We start from the raw sequence: 27,019 nt of genomic DNA on the forward strand, positions 1-27,019 counted from the left end.
GAATTAATTCCTCCTTGAAACCACAGTGCATCCTCAGCCACACATATTTGAGACCATTGGTGAGGTTGTTTAAGGGCAGGAGGGCAGACTGTAATGCTTTGGCCAACAGATCAAGTGAAGACAAGAAAATCCAGCGCCGAGGGAACACCTGGTCCTGGCTGCAGCAGCCTCAGGGTCAGGTCTTCTCATCTTGGGTGTCCAAAGGGAGGCCAGGAGGTGAACCCACAGAGCAGTGATGCAACATCACTGCAGCGCTTCGTGTTCACGGACAAATTAAAGTGAGTTCTTGCTCATTCATTACCCCTATTTCCCCACTCCCACACATGATGCCCAAGGAGCAGGGCTCTGGCACTGCATGTGCTTCATCTTGGAAATGGGGAAGAGGGGATTCTGTCCTCGCTTGGAGTCAAATTGTTAGCAACCTGAGGTCCTCTGGACTTAAAAATGGGATTTGTTAGGGTAATTGAGTGGAATGGAGGCAATGCTTTCTGCTACTGTATGCACTCAGCCAGGGGTCTCATTAGCGATGGGTAATTGCTAGTGTAGTGCCTACCTTAATGAAAGCACTTGGTGACAACCTGAACTCTTCCTGGAATGAAAACAACCTTGTGAACAGAAAAGGAGAGGTCTGAGGAACAAACCAGCTGGATTTTCCTACCACCTTCCTTCAGCTCTTCATCATTCCCTCCCTTTCCATGCCAGACACCCCAAGCACGGCGCACCAGTGGGTTCTGGCCACACTAGGGCTGTTTGTACATTCTTTTTCCAGCTCCAGACAAGGAGGCATGAGCTCCCCTTATGAGCTCCCCTTGCTCTGAACTATCTTTAACAGAGCACGCATCCTGGGGCTGTGCTGTCCCTCCAGGCAGCCCGCTCTGCTGAATTATCCATAGATGTAACAAAAGGAAATAAATGGATCAACTCTGATGTGTGCTCGAAGTCGCAGGCAGAGCAGGGACTGCTGCCCCAGGACACAGAGCATCGCCGGGCTCTGTCCAGTTCATTTTGCAAGCTGGAAGCTTTCCAGGAGTATCCAGTATTCAAAGCAGTTCTGGTATTTATCATGGGGATTTGTAGTGAATGGTAATGCGTCAGCAGCACAGAATGCTTCTTTCTATTCCTTTTGTCCAATTCTAATGCCAGAGATATTTTGGGGTTTGTCTAATTGTTGCAGCTCACAGTTCATGGGCTCAGTCAGATAACAAAGGCAGAAAGCGATCTTCCATCGCAGCCCCACTCGGCGTGTCAGCACGAGGGCAGCACAGCGCCGCTCTGAGCAGGGCCAAGAGCTGTCCCAGAGAACAGCCACGGGAATCTAAAGCAAAGGAATGACTCCACATTTCCACGGGTGGAAAGGCACGGTTTGATAATCTGTGCCAAATGCAAGATGTTTGCAAAATGAAAAGCGAGCGCTTCCAGCCCAAGTCCCTTCAAACGCTTCCTCTGCAAGGTCCAGACTCACATCCACGGCGCACAATCAGCCTGATTGCTGCTCAAGCCTGCATTATGCTCCCAGCCATATATCAATTATGTTATTTAAATCATATCTATTTGTCCATAAAACACACCTGGACAAGATGAATAAAGACCAAGTGGGGGGGGGGGGGGTCGGGGAGAAGAAACTGCTCTTTAATTTGCCTGCTGGTGGCTTCACCAAAGCCCCAGTGGCTGCCACCGGCTGCCCCCCCCTCTGCACAGCGGGATGCAGAGATGTTGGCTGCCTTTGCCCCATAGCACAGTTCCCCCCCGGCCCCTGCTAAGGAGAGCTGCTGATAAATAGCTTCTTTTTTTAGAACTTCCAGATATTAATGTAGTTCTGAGGGCAGGATGAAAGGCAGCTGGCATTAAAGGATGACTGATGCACTCCTTGGAGTAAGGGAGAGGGTTAGATTTATAAAAGATTTATTATAAGGATAGGGGGGAACTGCTGAAAAACACTTTATGAGCAGCAACAGACCTCCAGGCAAGCTCGAAGCTGCACAGAGGCGCTCAGGACCCAGGATTATTTTGTTTTAACTGTGCAGCAGGGGCAGGCTGGGGTGGTCTGGGGGAGCGGCAGAACGGCCCAGGAAAAAGTGCAATAGGCAGAGAGGATCAGAGCTGCGAGTGCCATGGGGATTTTGCCCCTGGGAGGAGAGGAGGGGACACGTCGGGTGTTCTCCTCAATCCCACGCTGAGCACTCAGCATTCGGGTTTTTCTTCTCTTTCCAGAGTACAGAAGTTTTGCAACTGGCACAAGCAGGGAGTGGTAACACGGCCCAGGTCAGCAGATCCCCCAGCACAGACCCACAGCCCGGGTCCTCCATGCAAACCCACCAGGCAGCAGATCTCAGCTCAGTGAGGCACAGATCTGCACGGCTGACCTCCCTGCCTACATTCGTTCCACAAAGAACAGATTTTGTTGCCCTGATTTCGCACTTCAGGGGAGAAGAGCAGGCAGGGCCTGATTCTGAGCAGTGCAAATTCCGGATAACCTCTGTGAGGAGGAGCAGCACTGATATAACAGGAGACTGGGAGATCCAAAGGCAGCCTTCGCACTGCCTTTATTTCTGTGTGAGAGCAATCAAAACCGTCCAGCAAGGAGAGCTTGTTAAGCTTTGTTGCAGAAGGGCATATTTAGGATTGCTTTGATCTGAATAACAGTTGAGTTCCTTTCTTCTTCCGTTGGTAAGGGAGTTCTAATTTATTTTTTTCAATTTAACCAAATAATGACATTTTTTTTCTGACTCTGCCAAGGCTCAAACAAGGGCTAAGAAAACCCCAAAATGTCAGGGGTAAATCATAAAGGAAAGCTCCTCAAGCTGGAGAGCCGTTTCACCAATCTAAGCAATATCTTCTGACCCATCTGCTGCAGTGATTTGCAGTGAGTTCACATCTCGGGGCACGGAGAAGGGCAGCTGCCAGCTGAGGACAGCCCAGCAGACACACCGGCGCAGGGCGTGCTCTGTAACCCTGTCCTTTCCTTGCCTGTCCTTTCCCCATGCGTTTGAGCTCCACGCAAGAAAATCCAAGGAGCTTTGGTCTAACCCTGCTTGGCCAGAGCTCAGCACACGGAAAGAAGACATTTGGTTTCCACTAAACACAGCCGCCGTAATAAAGATGAAAAACACGCATCTGATTGAGCAGAGCACTGGGAGCCGTGGCTGGGGGCAGGAGGGACGTGTCCCACCACGAGCTGCCCGATGCCAGAGAGCCGCCGCGGAAAGGAAGGGACCCGCAGGGCGTGCGAGCCCAGAAATCAGCACACGTTGCCATCCTCAGCCAGCCGAGAGGAGTGCGGTCCCTTGATCACTTGTAATAGTGTTTTTTCCAAAAATAATTACCACTCCTATTCTTAAAAATTCAATTTGTTTTATGGAGGTTAAAAACCGGGTTAAGACAATCAGTAAAAATCCCAGGCTGAGGATCCATGCTGGAGATGTAATGGGATAATGGCTTGTTTTAAAGGCGATTTACGGCTGAGCGACTCTATTCTGCCAGCACAAGCTCTCTTTCTCCTCCTGGTTGCTCTCTGGAGTCACTGCTGCCTTTCGCATTCTTTCACATGCTCCAAATCCCATTTTCATTCAACAAACTCAGTGAAACACAGTAAAATCATGCCCAAAAGCTACAGCCCTCATTACTGCCCTGGTTCCCATCACGCGGCTGTACCCAAAACCCGTCAGCAACCCATCAAACATCCCATCCGACCACTGCATCTTTCAATCCACAGAACAAGGAGAGAACCTTCAAGAACTGAAAATGCCCCCAAATGAGCCTGTCCTGAGACTCCAGCCACACTGCCCCATCTTCCCTGCCTCCCCAGTCTGGGGGCATCTACACCGTTTGAGCAGTGGCAGCACATGGCAAGTTAAGTGCAACGATTCGAAAGTGCAGATGCAGAGAATATGCAAAGCTGGAGATGATGCTCTAATCAGCTCAAAATTACAGCTGATTTTTCTTCTCCTGCTGCCATGCTTTTAGCTAACATTTCCTAAATAGCACTTTTCAGGCCTGTGAAAGAGAGACACTCATGGACTAATGCCTCTTCATATTGAAATTAATGCAAAGCCTTGGAAATTATCACCATCTCTGCAGGACTAATGCCTCCAGAGGACTTGTGGGCCAAACCTTGCCTTTGCACTGCCTGTTGATGTCAACAGAGATTGTCTGTTCCTATGGACGGCAGCCGAAACCCAAATGCTGGCTGGTGAGCAGGGATGTTTACTTATTAAAAATTAAGAAAGGAAAAAACAGATTTGTGCAATCATAGAGTAAAATCACAGAACCCTCAAGATCACCAAGTTCAACCACCAGCCTGACATACCGCCACAAAACCACGTCCTTAGCCCACACACTTCCACCGCCTCCAGAGATGGTGGCCAAGATAGCCACGGCCCCACGCGTTTGTCTGGAACCTGATGTGTCCATCCGGAATGCTCTGACACGGCACTGAGCCATTTAACGTCACACCACCGCCCAGACTGCTCCAGGTGACCCCCAGCTGCGGCGGCGGTGACATTCAGACCCTGCCTTGGCTGTGGCTTTGTGCCCACCAGCATACTTCCAAGAGCTACAGATGGCACTTGGATGAGCAACAAAAGCCCAGACCAAGCGTTTAGCACTTCCTTACCATGTTGCCTTCATCATCAGCATCGTCGCAGTCTGGCCGAGGGTCGTCCAGGTGGAGCTGATGGACCAGTAGGCCGGGAGAGGTTTTCCCATTGCAGTCCTGGTGCTCGGAGGCAGAGGTGCGACTGCTGTGCACGCTGCCGGTCCGATACAGCGAAGGCACCTGCAGGGTGTCCTGGAGGTCAAAGGAGCCCTTTGCTTCCAGCGACTCCATGCGATGATGTAAGGAGCCGTTGACGCTGCCGGCCCGGCTGGAATGCTCCTCATCCGAGCTCTCCCCGTCTTCTGAGCTCTCCTTGCCCTCCCCGGACAGCAGGGACCTGCGCTCTCCGCTCTGGCCGCGCCGCTTGAGGCTGGGCGCCCGGCCGATGCTGTTCCAGCTGGAGCGGCGGCTGGGCCAGCTGCTGCCGGCGCTCCAGGGGCTGTGCGGGGAGCTGCGGGCGCTGGGCTGCGGGACAGGGATGGCGTCAGCCCGTGCCGCCCGCCCCTGCCAGGCCGTTCTCGTGGCGTGGGCAGGCGGATGGGCGCCGCTCAGAGCCGCCACGTGCGCCCCACGAATGTTCGCTGGGCGACCGCAGGAAGCACAGGATGCCCTTACCGGGGATTTGAGCTCGTAGGCAGCAGGGTCCATGGAGACGCCACTGGCCCGGCGCGACTCATAGCCTTGCGCTGCATCCCCAAACACGGCGCTCTTGGGCATGGGCATCGGCGTGGCTGCAGTGTGGATGATGAGCGGTGGGGTGAGGCTTTTCTTCAGCTCTGGGTGCTCGCTCAGGGCCACCACTGGAAGACACAAGGCAGGTTTTAGGGTCCCGCTGCTGTGGGCATGCACACAGCCTGCCCTTGGGTGGGCAGAGCTGCTGCATAGTGTATGTTTCTCCTCCGTGCATCAGCAGGAAGGGGACTAAGAGCCATCCGGGGGCTGAGAGTTTTCCGACAGCATGGCGGGGAAAAGCAGGAGGTTGAGAATGGGATTGGGTACCAACAAAGAGAGCAGATCCCTTACGTGTGACCCCTAACCTTCCACCAGCACCCACCTGCTCCTCCTCTGCAGACCCTGGCTGCACTGGGCTCCCTGCCTGCTCTCCCTCCTCCTCTTTCCCACACTCTCGGGGCTCCTCTACTTGTGCCCCTGTGAGGACACTCCAATAGAATGGATTTCAGATCTGAATGCCATCACATTTCCTTTGCCTGCATCTTACGCTCCCAGCTCTGCAGCACAGTCTTCCAGCTGGACAGAGCGTGCCACAGCTGAGATGAAGGCATTGTCCCCAGGAGGGTTTTCCCATCCAGGATATGCTGTTTTCACAGCGGAGGGGGTTGTGCAGCAGGGCAGGTGTCCCGGGGCCGTACTCACAGACTGGGTTTGACAAGTTTTTCTTCAGTCCACCCTCCTCTTCCAGGCTGCGGAGGAAGAGCTCGCCCTCTGAGTCGGATTTGGACGCATCCCCCTGCAGCAAACAGAGCTTCAGCCGGGGGGTGAGGGGCTGCCCGCACAAACACCCCTCAAACACACGGGACCGCATTGCCAACACCACACCTACAGATCCACCGAGCTGTGTACCACGATGCAACACCACCTTTCACAAAATGAGGCATGCACATATTTATACCACAGACTAATTAACCTCCTACCAGGAAGACTGGCTGCCTCTGATTCCAAAAGCAGCCCCAGAACGGGATCAGGGAAATAAAAAATAAAAAATGCACTGCTTCTGTTTTTGTGCTGTGAGAATCGCACACCGATGTCAGGGAAGGATGAGCAACGTCTGGACAAAAGTTGACCCTACTCATCTCTCTCAATTTATACACCATGGCTTGAAACTCCCCAGGTGTGGGCGATCCCCTGGCTTCCTGGTGATGGTAAAGAAGCCACCAAGGACTCAGGACGCTGACTTTGCAATGCAGCCATGGACACACGTTTTATGGAAGCCCCAGTTGTGCAGAGAGGATCCAATGTCTGCCCCTGGGTGGCCAGCAGGTCCAGCTGCAACACAACATAGGTTTGGAGGATTGAGATGAATTTTGAATCCTGAGAGCTGCCGAGAACCCAGGCTCAGCCCCTGGAGAAGGGCTGAGGTTTACCACGGCTCACAGTGCGCTCGCTCCATCTCATGGCGAGCACCTGCTGAGGGACTTCCCTGCACGCTTCTGTCCATTGGCTCTGCAGAAAGGTGCTTAGGGTGTGGTATAGTGAGCGTCCATCCGGCAGGAAAAGGTGCTCGCCAGAACCATGCCAGTCCACCAGGGGAGGATTTGGGGCTAAAAATGTTTTTCTGGCAAACGGCACCAAACCCCAGCATGATGCACATCAGGTGGGTGGTGTGGTGGGGTGGGATGGGGGGTGGGTGCTGGGGTGGAAGCCAAGCAAAGTCTCCCTTAGCTGGAAGGAACCAGGAGCCCAGAACCCCAGCAAGGCCAAGCTGTCCCCGGTGCCCCATGGAGGTTTGGTGCTCGGGTGCCAGGAAGTGGGAAAACCCACTGGGGTCCCAGCCTGCAGGAAAGCACAGCAATGCAGGGCTGCATTTCTGGAGTGCTCTGCAACAGCCCAGAGGAAAGTGTGAGGGTGCACAGCATGTGCAGAGATGGGAAAGCTGAGCTGCACGGGAACTCCCCCAGCACCAAACCCCACATCTGGGAGCAGAAGCATCTCCTGCAAGCAGTGAGTGCCAGCCCCAGCGCGCTGCCCATTACCTGCTCCTGCACTCCCAGCTTGCCTTTCTGGATAGAAAAGGGGTTGTGAGAGAAGAGGGAGTTACAATCTTTCTGGGAAAGAAGGGCATGTCCAGAGGGACCCCAGGGCACAGCAGCTCTGCCAGCGTGTACCCAAGATGACAGGATGCATTCAGATAAGGCAGGAAAGGATTTTGTGCTGAAGGAAGAGCCAGACTTCTCGGAGATGGCAGAAGGGGAAGGCAGTGGTGAAGAGAAACACGCAACCGGCACCTGAGCAAGGCTCGGAGTGTGCTGCACTTGTGGGATGTGCAGCGCCCTCAGCCCCCTGCACATCCCAACCCCACATCCCAACCCTGGATGCTCAGGTGTCTCTGACTGACCTCACCCTACAGAGCATGGGGTTCTCGCATGCTCCAACTTGATTCCAGGTCCCTTCAGTGCCCCATGTGGGATGCAGGGAGCGGAAGTGCCTGAGGACCAGCAGCACTGCCCGACCAGCATGGGTGTGAGCACACTGCTACAGTCCCATCTGCTGCAAGCCCCATGGATGAGCTCACCTCACTGCAAGGCTGCACAGAGAGCTGAGCCTGGAGCCACCCTGCTCTCCAGAGCACCCACCTTCATTCCTCCAGCTCCCCAAGAGAAGGAAGGAACTTAAAACTGAGGCTGACTCAACAGTGAGGACAACGAAAGGAAAAGAATGATATCCCAACAACCCCTGACAGCACGACAGCAACGACGATGAGGACGGCAGCACGGTGTGTGACCAGGCACCACGAGGAACACAGCCATGGGGGTGTGGGAGGCTCATGCGTGGCCGTACGTACCGCCGCCGAGTCGCCCGGCAGCTGAATACAGCTCAGCTGCCCCCCGGCATCTTCCCGCTTGGAGATCTCCTGAAGGAGAAACAGGGCAGGGAAGGGGGAGGAAGGGGAAGGAGGGTTCAATTTTCACAGTTTCGACAGCAGAAATGAGAGGGAAGTAAAAAAAAAACAAAAACAACCAAAAACAACACGAGGAGAGGCAGGGAGGAGACAGAGAAAGGCGGATGGAGAAGGGCGGCGTGCGGCCACGATGGAGGGCCGGGGGAGCAGCCCCGACGAGGCCAGCCTTACCTTTAAATTAAGTGTTTCAGACCGAGAGCTTGATGCAGCTCCGAAGTGATAATTGCGCTAATGAAACACCAGCTAATTATCGAAAACACGATTTCTTCTTTTCTTTTTGCAGCTGCATAATGGGATCTTTATTTATTATGCCATCATTAGGCAGCAGCGGAGGCTTCTAATGAATGTTTGATTAACACAACATCAGCCCTCTCACAGCCAGGTGAAATCCTCCAGCACCTCTTCTCAGCACCACGACTCAGTGCCTCCCGGCCCACTGGAGAAGCAGCAGCACTCGTGGCCCTTTGCTCATCAGCTTGGGGTGAGATGTGTGGCCCTGGGCACGCTCACTGCTCGCCCTCCCTGCTCCTTGGGGCAGTGCTCCAGACTGCAACCCACAGAAGGGGAACGCGCCCTGCTCCCAGCTGGTGTGGGATGAAGAGTTTAAGAAAGGCTGAGTCCTTGGAGTTTTCTACGATTCTCTGATCAGTTCAGGGGGCTGAACGGGACATGGGGTCTTGCTAGCCACGGACACTTAATTTAAAGTCTTTGACTGTAAGAGAGGAGGAGGAGGAAAAGCCATCAGAAGAAACCACGGAAACACTTCCTTCACAAAGACAATCCCAGTGAAATCGATAGGGGTGCAAAAGATACGGGATGTAACAAAAACACCATTCAGAAGTCTGCACATGGGGAAAATGGGCTTCAGTCCTTTGGTTGAAGTCCAAGTCCTGCTTTCTGCGGGTTCTGCCACCGCAGCCAGAGCACTGCAACACCGTGCAGGGTGAGCATGGGGCTGGGGTGGCCTCGGGGCACCAGGGAGCAATTAGGGCACAAGGCAGGGAAAGGGGCAGAGCTGGGAGTGAGGACGAGGCAATAGAAGGCCGGGAGGATCGCCAATGGAAGAACACGCTTTGGAGATAACGCTGTCAGGGAGTCCCTCGTGAGAGGAGCTTTGTGTCTGACAGAGAGGAGCCATTGTTAGCTTCAGAGAGAAATCCCCAGGGCAGAGACCTGCGCTCAGGCAGCGATTTCAAATGAGCAGCTCCATCAAACGGGGTCCCCCGCTCACCTTCCCCTCACAGACGCCCGGCCTGAGCTCAACCAGAGAACGTGCACCCAAAAATAGCCGCGCTGCGTCACGTCCTGAGCTGCCCCTGCACCGACGGAGCAGGTCACAAAATAGAAGCAAAAATAGGGGGAGAAAATCAACTCGGCAAAATATATTGCTCCATATTCAAAGTTTGGAACAGCTCCTTCTTCTTTCCCGATTGCTTATATACATCTGCTGCCTAGCAACTGGGGCTGCAAAGCCGTGCACTAAAATTAACGAGGTGCTTGCAGATTGAGGAAAGGCAGTCAAGGACTGGGGAGATAAAGGCAGCCTCCCTGAGATTGTGTTTCAGCCTGGAAAGCTGAAAGAGAATGGAAAAACACCTCGCTCAGAGGAAGGGTTGAGTGCAAGGGCTGGAGAGGGACAAGGGGTTTGTTTACAGGGAGAGATGATCTCTCTATTAATGTTGCTGAGGAGAGGATCCTTCGTGCACTCTCTATTAAAGCCCAGAAGGAGAGGTGTGTGGGAGCTGCAGAGCTGCAGGGATGCAGAGCGCTGAGGGCCGGGTGCTGTGGCTGTGCTGGATGCCACTCGTGGGCTCCAGGCCCCAGCAGCTCCTGCTGAGCTCCTCTTTCACACGTCCCCATTTACCGGAGGAGCGCTGAGTGCTCAGAATAACCAGGATGTGAAAGGAAGATGATGAGTAAAACACCTCTCTAAAAGCCTGCGATACAAAACAGCACTGCAAGCAAAGTGGTTAATTGCATGAATCAGGTGCAAGGCCATCAAAATCACAGTGGTTGGGCAGAGCCATTGCCCACGGGGCAGAGAAGGAGGCTGTGCTGGGCCGTGGTCCCGGCGCTCGGCGCTCGCCCCTCGATGCCGGCTCAACAGAGAGGCGCCCTTAAAGCTGCGGTCATGGGAACAAAACCGCAGCGCGTTGCGGTGAATGACAGCGAGCGGTGCTGCGGAGCCAGCTGGCGGCAAGCGAGCGGGGGAAATCGCTGCCAGCCAAAAGCAAGCAAAGTGCCATGTGCTCCAGCACCAAACAGGCGGCGGGGCCGGGGGGGCACCTCCCCTAGGGACAGTGCGGTGAGGAAGGGGTGGCTGCGCAGCAGGGCTGAGCCTCGGGTGAGACACGGGGCTCCGCCACTCAGGCGACCTTCAGAGAATCAATTTGCTTGGCTGAACAGACAAAGGTTTGGTTTCGAAGCCGTCATCGCTCTGCGAGCAGCCAAGGAGCCTTCTACTTCTTCTCACTCAGGCAAAGGAACACTGTGCTATGGAAGAGAACCTGGCGGTGACCTTCCCTTCAGGCTGAACGGGGCGGGGGGGGGGGGAAGAGTACAGAGAGAAACGGCCACAGCAGTAACAATTAAACAAGAAAACACCGACACAGAGAGAGACGATACAGAAAAATGAGAGAATTTCTTCTAGCTATCTCCTGGTACGATTCCATTAACGTAACTCTAGATTGCACTGCAAAAATAATAACAATAATAAAAATAAATACGGTTCTGTGCATAGCTGTTCCCAGGCTGGCAGGATATTAGGACACAGGGGCAACAAATCTTAAATAATATTCCGCTGCTCCGGCTCGCTTATCAACAGCGGAGACAGTATGTAAAGGCGCAGGCACAGAAGCAGCCCCAGCAAACAGCTTTGGGCTGCTGCTCCCCCTCCAGTCCCCGGCAGGACGCAGCCCCCCATCCCTCTGCACAACTCCTGTGGGGTGGGTGGGCACCGCAGGTCCCCGTTTTGGGGTGCAGCTCCCAGCTGGGCAGCTCCAGAAATTGCAGACACAGAAATTGCAGCTCCACGCTCACCCCCCAACCTTCCCAAAAGCCCACAGCACCTTGGGGTGCCGAGTGGAGCTGGCGGGGGTGAGGACCAGGTGCCTTAAAATGGAGACCATTGCGGTGCTGGAAGCAGGAGGAGCTCCATGAGCACGCGCTGCCAAAGAAGTTAATCATGCTCCTAATCTCCCAGCAGCCTGCGTAAGTTTTCAGGAAGGGTTTTAATCTGGCTCACAAACATGGAGAGAACTGTTTCAAAGGCACTGTCATAGCAGTTATCCCATCTGCAGTGCCTGACTCACCGCTGAGTTCTCCCTCCTGCATTAACGCTAACAATGCTTTTCATTTAAGCCCTTCATTTAAAGGACTGGCTGTATTAAACTGTGCCTTGGCTAAGCAGAAAGAAGGGAAAAAAAAAAGACCTCATATTTTTCCCCACTTCTTTTCATGTACCACTCTGGTAAATGTGCTGCTGCCCACTTTGGAAATCACATTCCTGCTGCAGGTCTGCAGGCTCTGAAACACTCAAAGCCAACAAAGGCATGAGTGAGAGAACATTACCTCCGTCTGGAAACCCTCCACCAGGATGGCCACCAGCAGGTTGAAGAGAACGTAATTCCCAAACGTCATGAGGGCAATGAAGTAGAGTGCTGCCCAGGAGGAGGTGGATGCCATGCCGTTGTAGAGGACCTTGTTCCAGTCTTCCTGGGTCAAAATCTGCAGAGAAAATGCCTCAGGAGAGTCAGACAGAGAGCAGCACGCTGGCATCTGCTCTGGGTGAGCAGTCTGCAGGCAAGCATCCCAGGTTTGGACGTGACCCCTAGCTGTAACTAACGTCCCTATCTCAATGCCTGCAACAGGAGCTCCGCCGAGCCGTGCTGCAGCCACCCCCCACCCCCCCACAGCCCCAGAGGGCAGCAGGTCGGGCTGCTCTCTGCTCTGTACCTGGAAAACAGTGACGATGGCCCAGAGCAAGGAGTCGAAGTTCTTCCTGTCGGGCAGAGTGTCGCCGTCCCGCTCGGAAGCGAACTTGCAGCCAAAGAGGTGCATCCCCAGAATGCTGCGAGGAGAGCGCAGTGCTGAGCCGGGGCTGCCCTGCATCACTGCCCCCAGCTCCAGCAGAGCCCTGCGTCCCATCTTTAAAAGATGAGTCACTCCTTCACTGAAAAGCACTCCTAGAGAACGTGCAAACTGAGAGTGAATTTGGGTCAACCGTGTCGCACGGCTTCAGAAAGTGAGCCCTTCCTTTTCTTTTCCTTTGTGTTTCGTCAGCCACAACATTTTGTTTCAGCTCTTTCTAAACAAAATGTTTTGACTTTCCGCTTTGCGATGACACAATTTTCAGCACAACACACTTAAACTGAGCGGGGAAGACAAAAAGGGTTCCTGCGAAAAGCCTGAACGGAGCGTATCAGGGGGCTCACCACATCTTTTCCAATTCTGACATGAAAACAGAATACCTTTCATTTCAGATTGATGCTAAAGGAATAATTTATCTTCCCCTGCTCTCGGCCAGTAACCTGCATAATCACATTATTCACAGCTCTGTTCAGCATCGTGGCAGCAAACAGTGCTTCAGAGCAAAATGCCTCACTGGGAAAAGGATCATTACTGCACAGAGCAGCTTTCATCAGCCTTCCAGCACTGGGACACTGGAGGACTGGATGTTACACGGCCTTGAGTTGAAACCCAAACCCAAACCTATTTCTAGCATTCCCACTGCAGAACTTGACTTCTCTGAGGAGGCCGTGCCAGAGCACGAGCACCACTTCTGCTGCCTTTATTTTAGCAACATTGCCCTCTTCCTTAACAATATTCTCAGCACCAGGCTCGTCTGCGTGTAATGGGACAGATGTCTCAGGGTGGTGTCAAGGAATCATCCAGACGAAGGATTTTCCTTGCAAATCATCTCGCGAAGACAGATGTCTGATTTGGCCAGAATTAAAAGAAGATTGTCATCAAACCTCTGCCAGTGCTGCGCTGGGACTCTGAGCTCAGAAATGCCCCAGCACGGTCCCCTCGCATCCCCATGGGATCCCACTGAACACCCCGGAACGCAGAGCTCTCACCAAGCGCCCACCTAAATATGAAGATGAAGAGCATCAGCAGCATGCAGAAGGTGGCCACGTTGTCCATGGTCTTCATGAGGACAACAAGCTGCCGCTGCAGGGCTGGCATGAAGCGCACCAGCTTCAGAACCCGCATGAGCCGGAAGGTCCGCAGCACTGAGAGCCCCCCGCCTTGCTGCCCCACGATCTCCCACACGCTGAGAGGAAAAGAGTTCGTTGTGGGATGGGCAGAGAACACCTGGCACGAAGGCATGGGGAGAAGAAGCAAAGGAGAGGGGGGAATTCGGAGGGAAGAGAGATGGGGAGCGGGAGACCATGGGCAGAGAGGAGCTGCCAGCGCCTCCTGGGGCTGAACCCAGGGTCAGCAGCCCTCAGCTGCAACCACAGTTCCGTACGTGCCCAAAAGCAGTTATTTCACTGGGCACTCGTTGTGCCATTTGGGTCCCAGACTCTCCCAAGACACATAGCTTTCTGCATGGGCCTCTCTCTGAAACGACCAGAAAATAACCTCAAAGCATCTATTAGCAACTGTGTCTGATTGTGTTAACTTACAGCAGAGAGAAGCGCCATAGGAAGGCAGTTATGCCCACTCACCATTAGGTTCCATTTTAATGGGCTAGCCAAATGAAGGGAAGCTCTAGGTTTGTACCTAATCACCACGATGATCCCATCAAAGATGTTGTATGGGTTCTTAATGTAGCCAAAGGGGCCGTAAACGAGGACTTTGAGCAGCATCTCCAGGGCAAAGAGGCTCGTGAAGACGATGTTGCTGATCTCCAAGGCATTGGTGAGCTCCTCTGGCTGGAAAAGAAGGGGTGGAACGGTTCATTGTCCATTTGGAAAATACACCTGGAAACACAGCCAGCCCAAATAGCACAGGTGTGGGAACGTGAGGCTGATGGCAGCGGGACAACGTGGCGATAGCTCACTTGAAGCCCAGGAGAGAGAAGGAAAACACCATTAGATATTTCATGCTTATACATCCGTTGGAAACTGAGGAGTGAATCCAGATGTGGACTTTGCATCATGGCAGCGTTAGCAGTAGGTTTATGTCAAAGTGTCATGAACCAAACGATTTAAGCTAAACCTTTCTAGAGCAGAGACTTTGGGTGCTATAACTGAAATACCTCCCAAAAACTCACTATCAGGAGACCTGAACACCACTACTGCAGAAGGGCCCAATCCCAGAGTTTCAGCCAGGCAACCTAAAAACAGAAAAAGAAAAAACCAGCAAACTGACTTCCAGCAATCTTGGACCCAAACAAATGCCTTTTGTGTTTTTCTGACACGCTTCACAGGGGGTTCCCAACAATGCCTGCAGACACCAAGCGCTGCGCTTTCCGTGGCAGGTGGGCGGGCATAATTGGAAAACATATGGCAGAAGACAAAACCAGTGCTGCAGTCTGCTTGGGATCAGGCTTCACCACCAGCATCATCAGGAGATCTCAACCCAAAGCCCTTCTCCCCATTTAACCCCAAGGCACAGCCACAAGCACAGCACAGCCACGGCGCCACAGAAGCTGCAGGTCCCAGCCTCAGCAGGCAGCGTGGGAGCCCAAAGGCTTGGTGCCTCGGTCCTGCTCAGAGCATCGTCAGCTCTGCTTCAGAGACAGGAGAAACCAAAGGTTTTATGGCTATATGCTGTCTATAAACAGTTAAATCCCCATGGGCTTCCAGCCCCTGCTGTTTCTGTGTGTTGAAGTCTCCAGCCACAGCTGGCCGAGCCTGTTTAGCTCGAGTTCCTCCACCCCAATGCGGTGGCAGCTGGGGACTCAAACTGCTCTGACGTTATCTCAGCAGTGCAGCAGTCCCAGAGGACCTGCGGAGGTCCTGGTGGGACTTTGTGATGACAAAGCAGCAGTCCCCAGGTGGCAGAGCAGGAAATGGCAGCATCAACAGAGAAAAATAATTGAAAAGGAGAAAAGGGGGATTTGAATGCTTCCTGCGCCTCAGACATCCTGGTGGATGAGCATCCCCTTGGCTGGCATCTGCCAAGCACACACCTGACAAGACCTGGAGCTCAAGTGCCAACACTCGGCTCCCAGTATGAAACACAGTGCTGGTTGAACATCCCATCCCTGTGGGAGGAACTCGGACACGAAGTAACAAACAGGCTGGGAACCCATACACCAAGCTGCAATTCAGGACAATTTTAAACAGCTGAAAGTCTACATCAGTTCCCAAAAATGCCAGCTCAGGTAGAAGTGCCCCCATGCCGCAGCAGCAGAGCTCTCACCACTGCAGCAGCAGTGCTGTAGGGAGCAGCGTGCTCCAGGCACAGTGGGGAGCCCTGCACTGCCTGCCATGTGCCCACCAGCCCCTCCTCCTTACTGAGTTGTACCCAAAAAGCCTCCTGCCCTCTGCTGCTGCTCCATGTGATCTTTCCTATTTCCTTCGCAGGAAAATAATCCAAACACCTGAGATGCTGAGCGCACATTGTGAAAGCGGAGCAGGATCTCCTGAAACTCAATGGAGAATTAATAATAAAAACCTGAGATATTAATGGTCCAAACAGACTGAAGCAGGCAGGCAAGCCTCCTCTCTCCAGGCAGAAGATGTGCATCCCCAGCACAGCCCAGAGCTGTCGCAGGAAAGGAGCATCCCGAAGAATTATTCTGCACTGGGAAACAGCAGGTCCCAAGGCAGCAGATGGGTGCTGTGAGTTACACAGAGGGTTTCCTTGGGGTGCTCCCATGTGGGCAATTCCCATGGTGCAGCTCACGGGGCTCCACATCCCTTCCAAAGGACGCATCACCGCTGTGCCATGAGCGGTGCCTTCACACACCTGGGAATTATCTGTGGGGATGGAGCTGGGTTGCGCTGTGTGCCCGCCCGAGGGGATGCTCACCCTGCAGGGACTCAGAGCCTGGGGGCAACGCCAAAGCCCAGCTATGGGATTCCCAAGGAGCCACGTGCACAGATAATGAGGCTGCTCAGAAGGTGCTGCTGCCTTCGGGAAATCACAGGCGTGTCTGAAGCATCCTCCCTTTGGCAGCACTGAAATCCTGCAGGGAAGTGGCTTTTCCATCCAGTGGGAATTAAAACTGTCATCTCAAAGTAGATGGAAGAGTTTCAGATGTGGCCAACTCCAGTGTTCTGAAAGCCCTGCTCTTCATGCCAGCCCCTACTCCCTCATCCATTTGCTCTGTACCCCATATTGGAATAGGAAAATATAAATAAGTCAGCCTGAAGAAGAACACGGAAACGTTCGTTCACAAAATGTTCAAACAGATGCTTCAAATATCTCAGGTAATGTTTATATATATATATATATATCTAAAGTGAAGTCTGCTAATCTCCTCATCAGTAGCAGCAGTGACTAATTACAATGAAAACATCCTATGATTAAATGAGCAGCACCCAGAAGCAGAGAGATGCAGGCATCAGCTCATCCTGCACAAATCCAGGATTGTGTCTCCAGGACACTCTCCCCACCGGACACACAGACGTGGTGCCCTGGATACATCACCCCCTGTTAGCTCTGTGTTGGCACAGTGTCAGTGTGTTGCTGTACAGCACGGCACGTTGATGAGAGCTGGCAGCACATAAAGCAGGAGAAGCAGCAAACAAACACCGTGCTGCAAAACAACACGGCGGGGAGCGGGGGGGCGAGCGGGGCTGGGGGCACGGGCACACAGAACACCCCGAATTTGTCCGCAGAAGAAAGAAAACATCCATCCCATTCACCTCCCTTCCCCCACGCATGCTGGGGGAGCACCCCAAGCCCAGCCCAGCGCTCACGTGGGCTGTGCACCCCCACTCCCCACAGTAGGGTGATGGGATGCTACCAAACACCCTGGCACGCCTTGCACAGAGCTCACCAGGCTTTCGTTCCTGCCTTCCTCCAGCCCCGACTGCACAGTGACTGTGCCACAACCCAGGAGTTGGAATCGATCCTTAATGGGTCTCTTCTAACTTGGGTGCTGTGTGCCACAGAAGCACAGAATGGGCCATCAGCACTGGACATACACACACAGGGGCCGTGTGGGCACACCTGGAGTGGTTGTGCCCTGCCAAGGGGGGTCTGCATCCCGCCCAGAAGCACCTGAGTGGCTTTCCCCTCTATCTCCCTAACAACAAAACAGAACACCAAAACCTTCCATTCTCCAGTGCAAAGCGGTGCCTGGGGGGCAGGGAGGGCCCCACGGAGCCCAGCAGAGCATCCAGGACGGCACACAAACTCTCGAGCCTTTCCCCGACTGCAGAACAGAGCCCTCCTGAAAGCATTTCCATGGCAACTGGAGAAAAATACCACAGAAAGAAAATAACGACCTCAGCTATTTCCCAGGAAACACCAACATTTTACTGAGTCATCACCTGCAGATTTTATATATGTATATTTATATATTTATATATTTACATAAGAAAAATCAAACAGGTCACATAAACAGGTGAATCTGCTCTGCCTGACACCTCCCTCCAAAGTCTCCCTGCGGGTGCAGATGGATGCACTGTGTCCTCCTCGAGGCCCAAGCAAGACGGGGGCAAACGTAAGGAATTCGGATGAAGGGAAGCAGCCATCAATCAGCAAAATGCCCTGTCCCACACTGACTGCCCATCATTCGGAGCTGGCAGCTGGCTCCAGTAAGAAGCAGATGGACAGGGATTTACCCGCTGCCCAGGTCCAAGCTGTGCTGTGAGGCTTTCCCTACAGATCCTTTGCCAAAATGGCTAAAAAGAAGAATTTCCCTCTTGGAAGAGGGCTTGGGAAGCAGCAGGATGGAGGGCTCACACTCGGCTCCTCCACCCACTGCACCCCAACATGCATTTCCCCACAGCTGTGCCCCTGCACCCACCCCACAGCTGCACCACGGTCTGCTATTCTGCCCCATCGCCCTGCAGCCCCACACCCGATCCTTACAGCCACAGCAGCTGCCTGAGCTCCTCATCTCCCTCAGCCTGAGATTTCAGGATGAATATTATCCCAGAAAATGCAAGAGAAACACGGAGCAGCTCATCCCTGCACCCGGGTTTCGGAGGAGCTTAAGCTGAACAAAAGCTGCATTTCCACTTGGTCACACCTTGTAAGCACTTGAGATTTAAAGCCCTCTATTTCTAGTTAAGCTCCACCAAGTTTCCAACTTATCTCCCCATTAGTACTTGAGAAGTACCGAGGGGAGGGAGGGCAAAAAGAAGCAGGGAAGGAGAAGTCTGAGCGGCACCTGCACGGACCTCCACGGATCTGCTGAGACCGCCTTCCGGCTCCCGAACGCCAGCTCTGTTGCTGACAGCGGCCGCGGGGGAACGCTGGTGGTTTCCTTCCTTCAGCAAATGCACGTTCATAACACAGAGCTGAAAACTGGGGCTGAGGAGGGACGCGAACCGACCTCCGTCAGGGAACCGGGGAAGAAGAGAGGTGACGGCTGGGAGGGCGCAGAGGAAGCCACGATCAGGGCGTTCGCGGGAAGCTGGGGAGCTCCCGAGCTGCGCCGTGTGCGGGCTCCCAGCCGGGGGTCGCAACCGCAGCCATCAAAGCCGAGCGGAGAGGAACGGCCGGATATCCGCCGAGCAGGGACGTGCCGTCCGCGTGGGGATGGAGCCATCTCCAGAAATGCATCTCGTGCCATTTGGCCGAGCAGAGGCTGCTGTGGGCGCCGGCAGAGCAGCGATAGCGCTGGGCGCTGATGGCAGCTGAAACAACAGCCGTGTGGGGGGAGACCGGGCAGCACGAGGAGCTCCAACCCCGAGCCAAAAGCACCGGGGAGGATTGGTGCTCACAGCTCCCATCCACAGAGCTGAAGGAGACTTCAGGGGATGTTGCAAACCCGCGTCAGTTCATCCATAACGCATGCAGAGAACTGAATTGTCTGATAAGAGCTCAAACGTTTTCCCACTGCGTGAAATCTCTTTTAATTCACAAAAGATTCCATCTCCAAAACTGGGATTAAGCCTGCTGTATGGGCAGGGCGCTGCTGTGAGCACACCTGAGGGCTCAGCTCTGCAGGAGATTGGGAGCAAGTCCATTAACAGACAAGGGTTCCTAGGAGACCTCGTAAACCCCTCATGTTGCTGAGGATTGGGAGAACCCCTGAGGTCCAGGGAAGGAATTACCCCCAGTGACAATCAGCCAGCTGGTTCTGAAGGCAGCCATCCCAGTGATTAACAGCTCCAATGCCTTCCATTAGCATCGATTTGACTCCCCTGGTCTCCAACAACAAACCGTTAATAAGAGTAATTTCTGCTGAAGCAAGAGCTAATTGAATGCAACACGTGCAAATCTATAGGGCACCTTGTTTTCCTGCAGGCTGAGTGCCCCGCGCAGCTGCAGTGCTGGGAAATCGGGATGTCGCCTGCTTGGAGCCAGCAGCTTCTGAGGGAGGGGAAGCCGCAGCCGCTGCCAGAGCTTGGAGCTTGGCTGGGATGAGCTGGCACGGGGCTGGGAGATGTGTCACGGAGTTAAATAGAGACATGGGACATGCACCAAAGTGGAAGCAGAGCTGTCTCTAGGAAGCAAAGACATGCATGAATGTGGGACTTCACGGGCTCCTGGGAAGAGCATGCAGTGTCCAGAGAAGGGAATCTCCCTGGTACAGAGGGACACATGCCTATGCATAAGTGTCTTCCTGGATCAAAACCTAACAAATCAGATTTAATTCAGGGGGAATCATCAAACTGCAAGCTTCATAGTGAAAAGGTCAGGATAGGTTGCTGACACAGGGTTAAGGGAGCCCAGCACTGCCTGGCACTGATGTGGTGCAGAGCTGGCACTGCTCACCAGGATGGATGCTGCCTGGGGACAGGACTGGTCTCTGAATCCCTGCACCAATGGGACACAACCCAAGTGCCACCTCACCTCCAGTCCAGGGTGACCTGAGCAGTGGGAACCCCACAGGCTGCAGCTCATGTGATCTTCCACCACCTCTTCTGCAAGCAGAGGAGCACTTGGAAAGACCCCATTTTGGCACACAGGGATGGCCAAGTAGCAGCTCCACATAGAATCATAGAATCTTAAAGGTTGGAAAAGGCCATTAAGATCATCTGGTCCAGCCATCAGCCCATCACCACCGTACCACTGAGCCACATCTCTCAGTGAGATATCTACTGTTTTGAAACACCTCCAGGGATGCTGACTCCACCACCTCCCTGACCAACAACCCAGCAGCTGCCGTCCTGGGATCAAAGTGCTTCTGAACCCCAACCCAGATGGGAGCGGTACCACTCACAAGACTGCATTGGCTGCGCCATCACACACCCGGCACCTGCAGCAGGACACAGCAGGACTTCAGCTTTAGATGCTGCTCTGAGCCCAAAGCCTCAGCAGGGCCCCTTCTTCCTCCCTCTGAGAACGGCCTCCTGCTGCCACGAGCTGCTCTCCCTGGATGCTGTCCCAAAAAGCCATTCCCCCTCGTCACCCCTCCAATTTGCTTTCAAAAATTGGAAGAAAAAAAAAAAGTGTCTGCAGAGGTCTGAATGATTTCCTCTTCCTTCCCACAGCCCACAGGTTTGGTTCTGCCGAGATCCAAACCCCCACGCTGTGGCCTCTGCGGCTTTGGAGCGGCCGGCGAGGACCCTTGGGGTGGCACCACGGCTCCTTCTCATTACAATGGTGAAACGCCGCAGAGACAGCGGCTGAAATTCAAGTGCTATTCAAACAAACGGAGATGTGGGGAATAGTTCATACCGAGCGAGTTCAGACAAGGAAAATCGGAACAGCCAGGCAGCTCAATGCGAACCAGATTTTAAAAACAAAAACAAAACCCCGAGCCCTTCCTTCAGGAAGCTCTCACCGAATTCTTTCCCCTGCTGAGAAGTTCAGCATCACGCCTCGCGCTAAGCCTCTGCATTTCACTCCAAGGAAGGGCTTGAGAGAAAGGAAAGCAGCACATTGTGGAGTGCAGCCTGGCTCGCCGCCAGGGCCAAGGGGAGTGCAGCCCAGGAGCCCTCTGGTTGAGCAGCACATTTTGCTCCCTCGCAATGGCAGAACAAGCTTTTGCAAAGCCTCGGCATCGCTGCGGAGACTCGGCTTCCCTAAGGCGAATCAGTCAATTGGTTCAGCAGCATACTTAAAATCCCCCAGAGCCTACCCTGAAATCACCTTTCTACTTCCCTACCCAAAGCTAACAGTTTCTACCTGCATTTCGCTTCAGCTCCGTGGAAAAACAAGCTCTTTAGCAGTCACATCAATAATCCGCAGCGATCTGCTTGTCGTTTCCCTGATGGAAAATTTCACACCGCTGCCCAGCAGCAGCGACGCGCTGAGCGCTGCCTCTGCTCGGACCTCTGCCTTCCTCCCATGGCAGAGGCACAGCCGGCGGCACGGGGGGCTGCACAGCCTGCCCACAGCACATGGCTGCGCCCTGCCAGCTGCACCCCGTGCTCACACGCACACCGGAGCCACGTGGAAGCGGCCCCATGCCGGGTGATGCAGTCAGCCAGGGTGCTGCCCAGCGGTGCCTGAAGGAGCTTGGAGGAAACCCAGCCCCGGGGGAAATGGCCGCTGCAATGATGTTATTGTAGGTGGTGATCTGTAGAGGCGAGGTTTGGGATCGGAGGTTCTGAGGAGGGGGGGGGTGAAGCCCTGGGATGAGGACCAGGGTGCTCATCTTGGCCCGGATGACTGATGGAAGAACACAAGCAAACAGCAGGAGCAGGTGGGAGCAGTGTTCCCAACACCCCCTGGTTCCTATCAATTTCAGTATGCTTTCAGGCTGTCGCTGTTTTCCTAAATATCCCAGCTGACCATCTTTGGGAGGTGTCAGCTACACAAGTGGCTGCGAGGGCTGTCCCAGCCTTCCAGGGCCCTTCTGGATGTGAAGGCGGGATGCAAAGCCTCCAGAGGAGCTCACTTCTCCCCCCTGGCTGTGGTGGGGACCTCAGCCGACCAGCACCAGGATGCTCTGCCGGTCCCAGAACTGCTGGATCCTACCCAACACTGCTGGGATCCCACAGAACCAGCCCATCCCAGCCCATCCCAGCCCATCCCAGCCCATCCCACCCTTCTCGCAGCACACAGCTGCTGGAGTATCCTCTCTCCTCCAAGCACTGTGCTGGTGAGAAATGTCCTGAAAGAATTTATCCTAATATAGCTTGGTGTGCCCAGGGCTGCCTTGCGTAGAAAACAAACAAAACAAAACAGAAAAGGTAAATATTCATCAAATAAGCAGAGAGATTAATATAGAAATTCACAGAGTCAAGTAGCCTTTGAGCTCCATCACCTCTCTGCAAACAATCACCCAATGAAGATAAATTTGGTGAGGCTGATACCTGCACATTTAGGAAGGTCTCTTATAAAAGAAAAATCTCATGTTTCAGTGTTTATCATCCCCGCAGAAAGGCCTGGCCCAGCATTTCTCCACTCCAATTCCTGCTCTCATAACTGTCAGATTATGAAACTGCAGACTATAAGCTTCTCAAGTTAACAGAAAAACACCTCTCTGTTCTCTGCCGCCACTCTAAGCAGATGAACTAATAAAAACAGGCTCAGCTATGCACTCTGAGTGCCTGGGAGAAAGGAATCTGGAACAGTAGTAGCTTCAAAATACTGTCAGAGAAAGCAACCACCCACAGGATCTGGTGTCCCCCACGCACATCCGCTTCCTTCACCTTGTTACCAGAGAACCACCACAAAAATCTGCCTTTTGCCATCTACCTGCCTGCCAGGGCACGCTGCTGGTGGGGCAAAGGCCAGGATTTTCTCCAAGACAAAGAATTAAGGACATGCATTGTTGCCCTTGAGGCAACAAGCCAGGAGCCTAACCACTCCATCCATCCATCCCTCCAAGCACTCATCCATCCACCTATCTACCTACCCACCCATCCATCCCATCCCAACCATCCATCCATCCCAGCAGGACGGTTCCCATGAGCACAGCAGTAGCCTGCAGCAGCACCTCCTGAAATGCTGAACGGGCGACCAGCCTTGGCCTCCCACCGCTGGACAATCCCAGCACAGCAGACCTGCTGTCACTTTCCATGCGCTCAGAGGAGAAATACAAACTGCTATCAGTTTCTGTACGCTGTCTCCCTGCAGGTTCCCAGGAGATGAGCTTCATTACTAAACAAACTCATGGAAGGTTCCCCTGCAGCTCTGAGCATCCCTGTGATGAGTGGCTCCCTACCTGTGGGACTACAGGAGCACAGCTGCTAATGCATGCTGAAAACAAAGGTTAGCCAGCCAGACTGCATTAGGACGTCACGGGGAAGGCGCTGGTTTGAAGGGACACATTTAGCACATCCGAGTCTCCCTGGCGTTCAGGCACTGATGCATTAATGCCATAGGAGGACACAGGATTTGGAGCAACTCTGCAGCCACCACCGCCAGCACTGTGGGCAGGGAGGGGACGTCTCCACATGCAGCAAGTGCAGAATGTGCCAGAAGAGGGAATAAACAACGGTGACTCGAGACGCAGGGGGTTCCCAGAAGGGGCTGGCATGGAACAGGGATGGCTGTGGCAGGGACAGCCCCAGCACTCCAAGCAGCTGCTGGGGCCAAGCACCAGCATGTGTGCAGCGGGGCTGTGCAGCATCACAGCACCCAGGGTCGTGGCTTCCCCAGCACAAGGCACACACCTGCAGGAACCAGCCCAGCCCGTGCAGCGTCCGTGGGGCTCAGGGTAGGGGAGCAAAGCATCCATGCATGCAGCCACAAAAGGGACCAGATGGCGCCTTCTGGGAGCAGAGCTTGTCATCCCTATGGAGACACTCCAGAGTGGCAACCTCTTTTCTTAATGACAATATACAGGGAAAAGCTCGGCAGGAGCGCAGCCGCCTCTTGCCTGCAAGGACTGCGCTAATAGAGTGGAGGAACAGCCTGCGATGAGTCTATTTTGGATTCATCACACTGCTGCTGGAGCGCTCACCAGGGAGCTGAAGGCATTTGTCACTTCCTCCCCCAGGATTCAATAGACCTTCTGTCCGCGGCTGCACTGACCCCAGCTGCCGCGTGGCTGCGGTGCCAGCACGGAGCCGAGCATCCCTGGGACGTGGGATGAAGGATGCAGGATGGGGAGAGGGCAGCCAGCTCACCTGCTCGTGGTACTCGATGCCCATGCTGAGCGTGTTGATGAGGATGGCCACCATGATTCCACGGCCGAAATATTTGCTGTCCACGATTTTGCGGAAGGTCTCGCACACCACACGCCAGAAGGCCAGCACCCGGCTGCTGCTCCTGGCCCAGGCTCGGCCGCGCTGTGGGTCCCGCTGGTCGCTGTAGTGGGCATCCTGTGTGAACTCATACACACCCTCGCTGTCTGAGTCTGTCTCGTTGTCTGTCTGCTCGGCCTCGTTGGCCAATGCCTTCAGGCAGTAGGGGCAGCTCTCGGGGCTGCGGGAGCTGCCGTCCAGCTTGGTGCAGGGGCTGGCAATCTTGCAGGAGCTTGGGCAGGGACCTGCAATGCCAACGTTTAGGAGAGGGCAGCCCATTAGCCAGGACAGGAGCAATTCCCTATGCACGGTGACAGCAAAATGTTGTGCTCAGTACAACGGTCCATGAGAGAACTGCAGAAAGCAATCATCTCCCACAGCCCTGGCACACGGTACTGCAATTAGCAGAAGCTTTGCCACTAGCAGAACTCCCTTCCTGCTCCCACTGGTTGCAGATGCTCCAAAATTCCCAGCTTCCCCCCACTCCCAGCTGCCAGGTGGCTCCTGGGATGACGGCAGCAGTGGGATTTTCTCCCCGGCACCAGCTGCAGAAATCCATGCAGCAGCACCAATGCAAACACAGAGCTGCAGCAGCTCAGAGCCCAGACCTGAGGATGGGCTCTGGGATGATGAGATGTGGCTTTCCCTGTACACATCCTGCCTGGAAAGGCCAAATCCTGCAGTGCTCAAGGTCACAGTGGTGGCTGGGGAAAGCCTGGCCTGGAAACCCTTCTTGGAGGCTAAATGCATTTGAGCTCATTTGGCTCATGCTCAGAAAGCTCAAGATGTGGAAGGGGAATGAGCACCTTGCAGGAAAGGTGTCAAACCCCGGCTTTGGGAAAGCTGCACTTCGTTCCTGATGCCACTTCAATCTTTCTGAGCTGAGGAGTGAAAGGATGTGGGGAACACAGGGATGTGGGGAGCAGACCCCTCTGATCACAGGAAAAACAGCATACTGGGAGGAGATTGGGAAGAGAAAGAGAATGGGTTCATTACAAACAATCATTTCCCTTGGATTGGTTGAAACCTCCCTCCTGGTTTGGGCTGAGATGCATTGGGTTGGTTGGAAGATTCCCATTGACCTCACCTCGAAATCCATCCCCTTTATCTGTAACGTGGACTGAAAGGAACCCTGAAAAGGTATAATGGAAAGAGAAAAGAATGAGGAGGGAGCTCCCATTTCTGCTCCACAGCCCCGTGCTGACCCCAGCCCCACACTCACCCGTGCTCTGCGTCTCCAGCAGCTTGTGCATGGTGCTGTAGGGCCCAGGCGGGATGTTCAGCCCACTCAGCGTGCTGCTGCCAGCCCCCGCTGCCGCCTCCCCCAGGCTCTTCTCCTTCCGCACCTCATGGGAGGTGCTGGGGTGCACGGTGGGGTACACCTTGCTGCCCATCACCGCGCTCCTGGGGATGTCCTCTGGGCTCGGCTGCGGGAGGGCCGCCCGGCAGCGCACCGGCTCCACGTGGCAGTCGGCGTGGTAGATGCTATGGACGGATTCAGTGCCGCTGGCCGTGGCGGCGGGAGCCACGTGGGGGTTTGGGGCCGATGGGGGAAGCATCAGCCGGTTGGTCCCGTTGTGGAGAGAGCCGGTGTCCACGTCGCTGATCTCCGGGCTGGCGCGGGGCGCCCGCAGGTTGCCATTGCCCAGGTGGTAGTGGTGGTGGTGGTGGTGGTGGTGGTGGATGAGGTGGTGCACCGAGGACTTCCTCCTCCTGGAGCGACGCTTGCCAGCGTGCCGCTCAGCCCCCGTTTTGCTGGCAGGGCTGGCCAGGAAGCCCATCCTCACGCCCGCCACTCGGTAGAGCTCCACCAGCTGCTTGCTGCCCTTCCGGGCGATGTACACCAGGTACTTGAGGAGCTCGTCGTAGCAGCTGCCCGGCTCCGAGAAGCTGGCCAGTGTGCTGGCGTTGGACAGGTAGCGCACCCGCTGCTCCTTCATCAGCTGGCTCTCGCGCTGCTTCGTCTCGGAGAACTGCGTGGCTATCACCACCAGGCAGAGGTTGATCATGAAGAAGGAGCCCACCTACGGGGATGGGAGCCATCAGCCCCGGCCACCCCCACCCCGCAGCCCTGCCTGGTCCCAAGTCACCAGGAACACGGACCCCAGTAAGGGCCCCGACCCCCAGGACTCTCACGCCAGGACTCCGCGGAGGACATCAGAGATCAAAGGCAGGAGGAGATTATTTTGACAAAAAGCTTTTGCTCTTTTAAGAGAGTGTTTTTCTCTCTCCGCAGACGGCAGTTGTAATTATTGCAATTAGTGGCATTACGATGAATGTGCTGAGCCTTCCTGATAGGAGCGTTTTTTCTGGCAGCGTGTGGGTAGCTTGTGAGCAGATCCCTTTCCCCTGCTAACGGGATTTGCAGGTTACTGTTATGCAAGGGGCTTCAGCAGGCTGCATCCAGAGCTCGGAGATCCCAGTTCCAGGCTGGCTCCCACCAGGTCCTGCTTTCTGCAGATGCCAGCCTGGACCGCAAAGCATTTCTGATGTACTAATGGGCTCTCACACACCACCACCATTACTGCTCAGCACCCAGGAAAGCAATGCTTCCCTTCCTCTCCGTCCTTATGGGAATGCAGAGAGTGAGGGGCTCCTTCATTTTGGGGTGAAGCTAACAGATGAACC

General features: G+C 54.4%; 1 protein-coding gene across 1 annotated transcript in view; it reads right to left on the reverse strand.

Moving 5' to 3' along the window:
* CACNA1G (calcium voltage-gated channel subunit alpha1 G) overlaps nucleotides 1-27,019 on the reverse strand; it is an 80,935-nt gene that overhangs the window by 44,728 nt on the left and 9,188 nt on the right. Inside the window, exons 7-17 of the mRNA XM_042832988.1 lie at nucleotides 25,614-26,415; nucleotides 25,479-25,523; nucleotides 24,275-24,636; nucleotides 13,959-14,110; nucleotides 13,321-13,506; nucleotides 12,186-12,300; nucleotides 11,802-11,957; nucleotides 8,115-8,183; nucleotides 5,969-6,062; nucleotides 5,210-5,394; nucleotides 4,613-5,059 (exon numbers count right to left, since the gene is read on the reverse strand). Coding sequence (XP_042688922.1) covers nucleotides 4,613-5,059; nucleotides 5,210-5,394; nucleotides 5,969-6,062; nucleotides 8,115-8,183; nucleotides 11,802-11,957; nucleotides 12,186-12,300; nucleotides 13,321-13,506; nucleotides 13,959-14,110; nucleotides 24,275-24,636; nucleotides 25,479-25,523; nucleotides 25,614-26,415 — 2,613 coding nt within the window. The remainder of the gene's footprint in view (nucleotides 1-4,612; nucleotides 5,060-5,209; nucleotides 5,395-5,968; nucleotides 6,063-8,114; nucleotides 8,184-11,801; nucleotides 11,958-12,185; nucleotides 12,301-13,320; nucleotides 13,507-13,958; nucleotides 14,111-24,274; nucleotides 24,637-25,478; nucleotides 25,524-25,613; nucleotides 26,416-27,019) is intronic.

The sequence above is a fragment of the Centrocercus urophasianus genome, unplaced genomic scaffold (assembly GCF_019232065.1).
Source record: "Centrocercus urophasianus isolate 14NV4802_14NV808 unplaced genomic scaffold, USGS_Curo_1.0 seq_40, whole genome shotgun sequence".
NCBI lineage: Eukaryota > Metazoa > Chordata > Aves > Galliformes > Phasianidae > Centrocercus > Centrocercus urophasianus.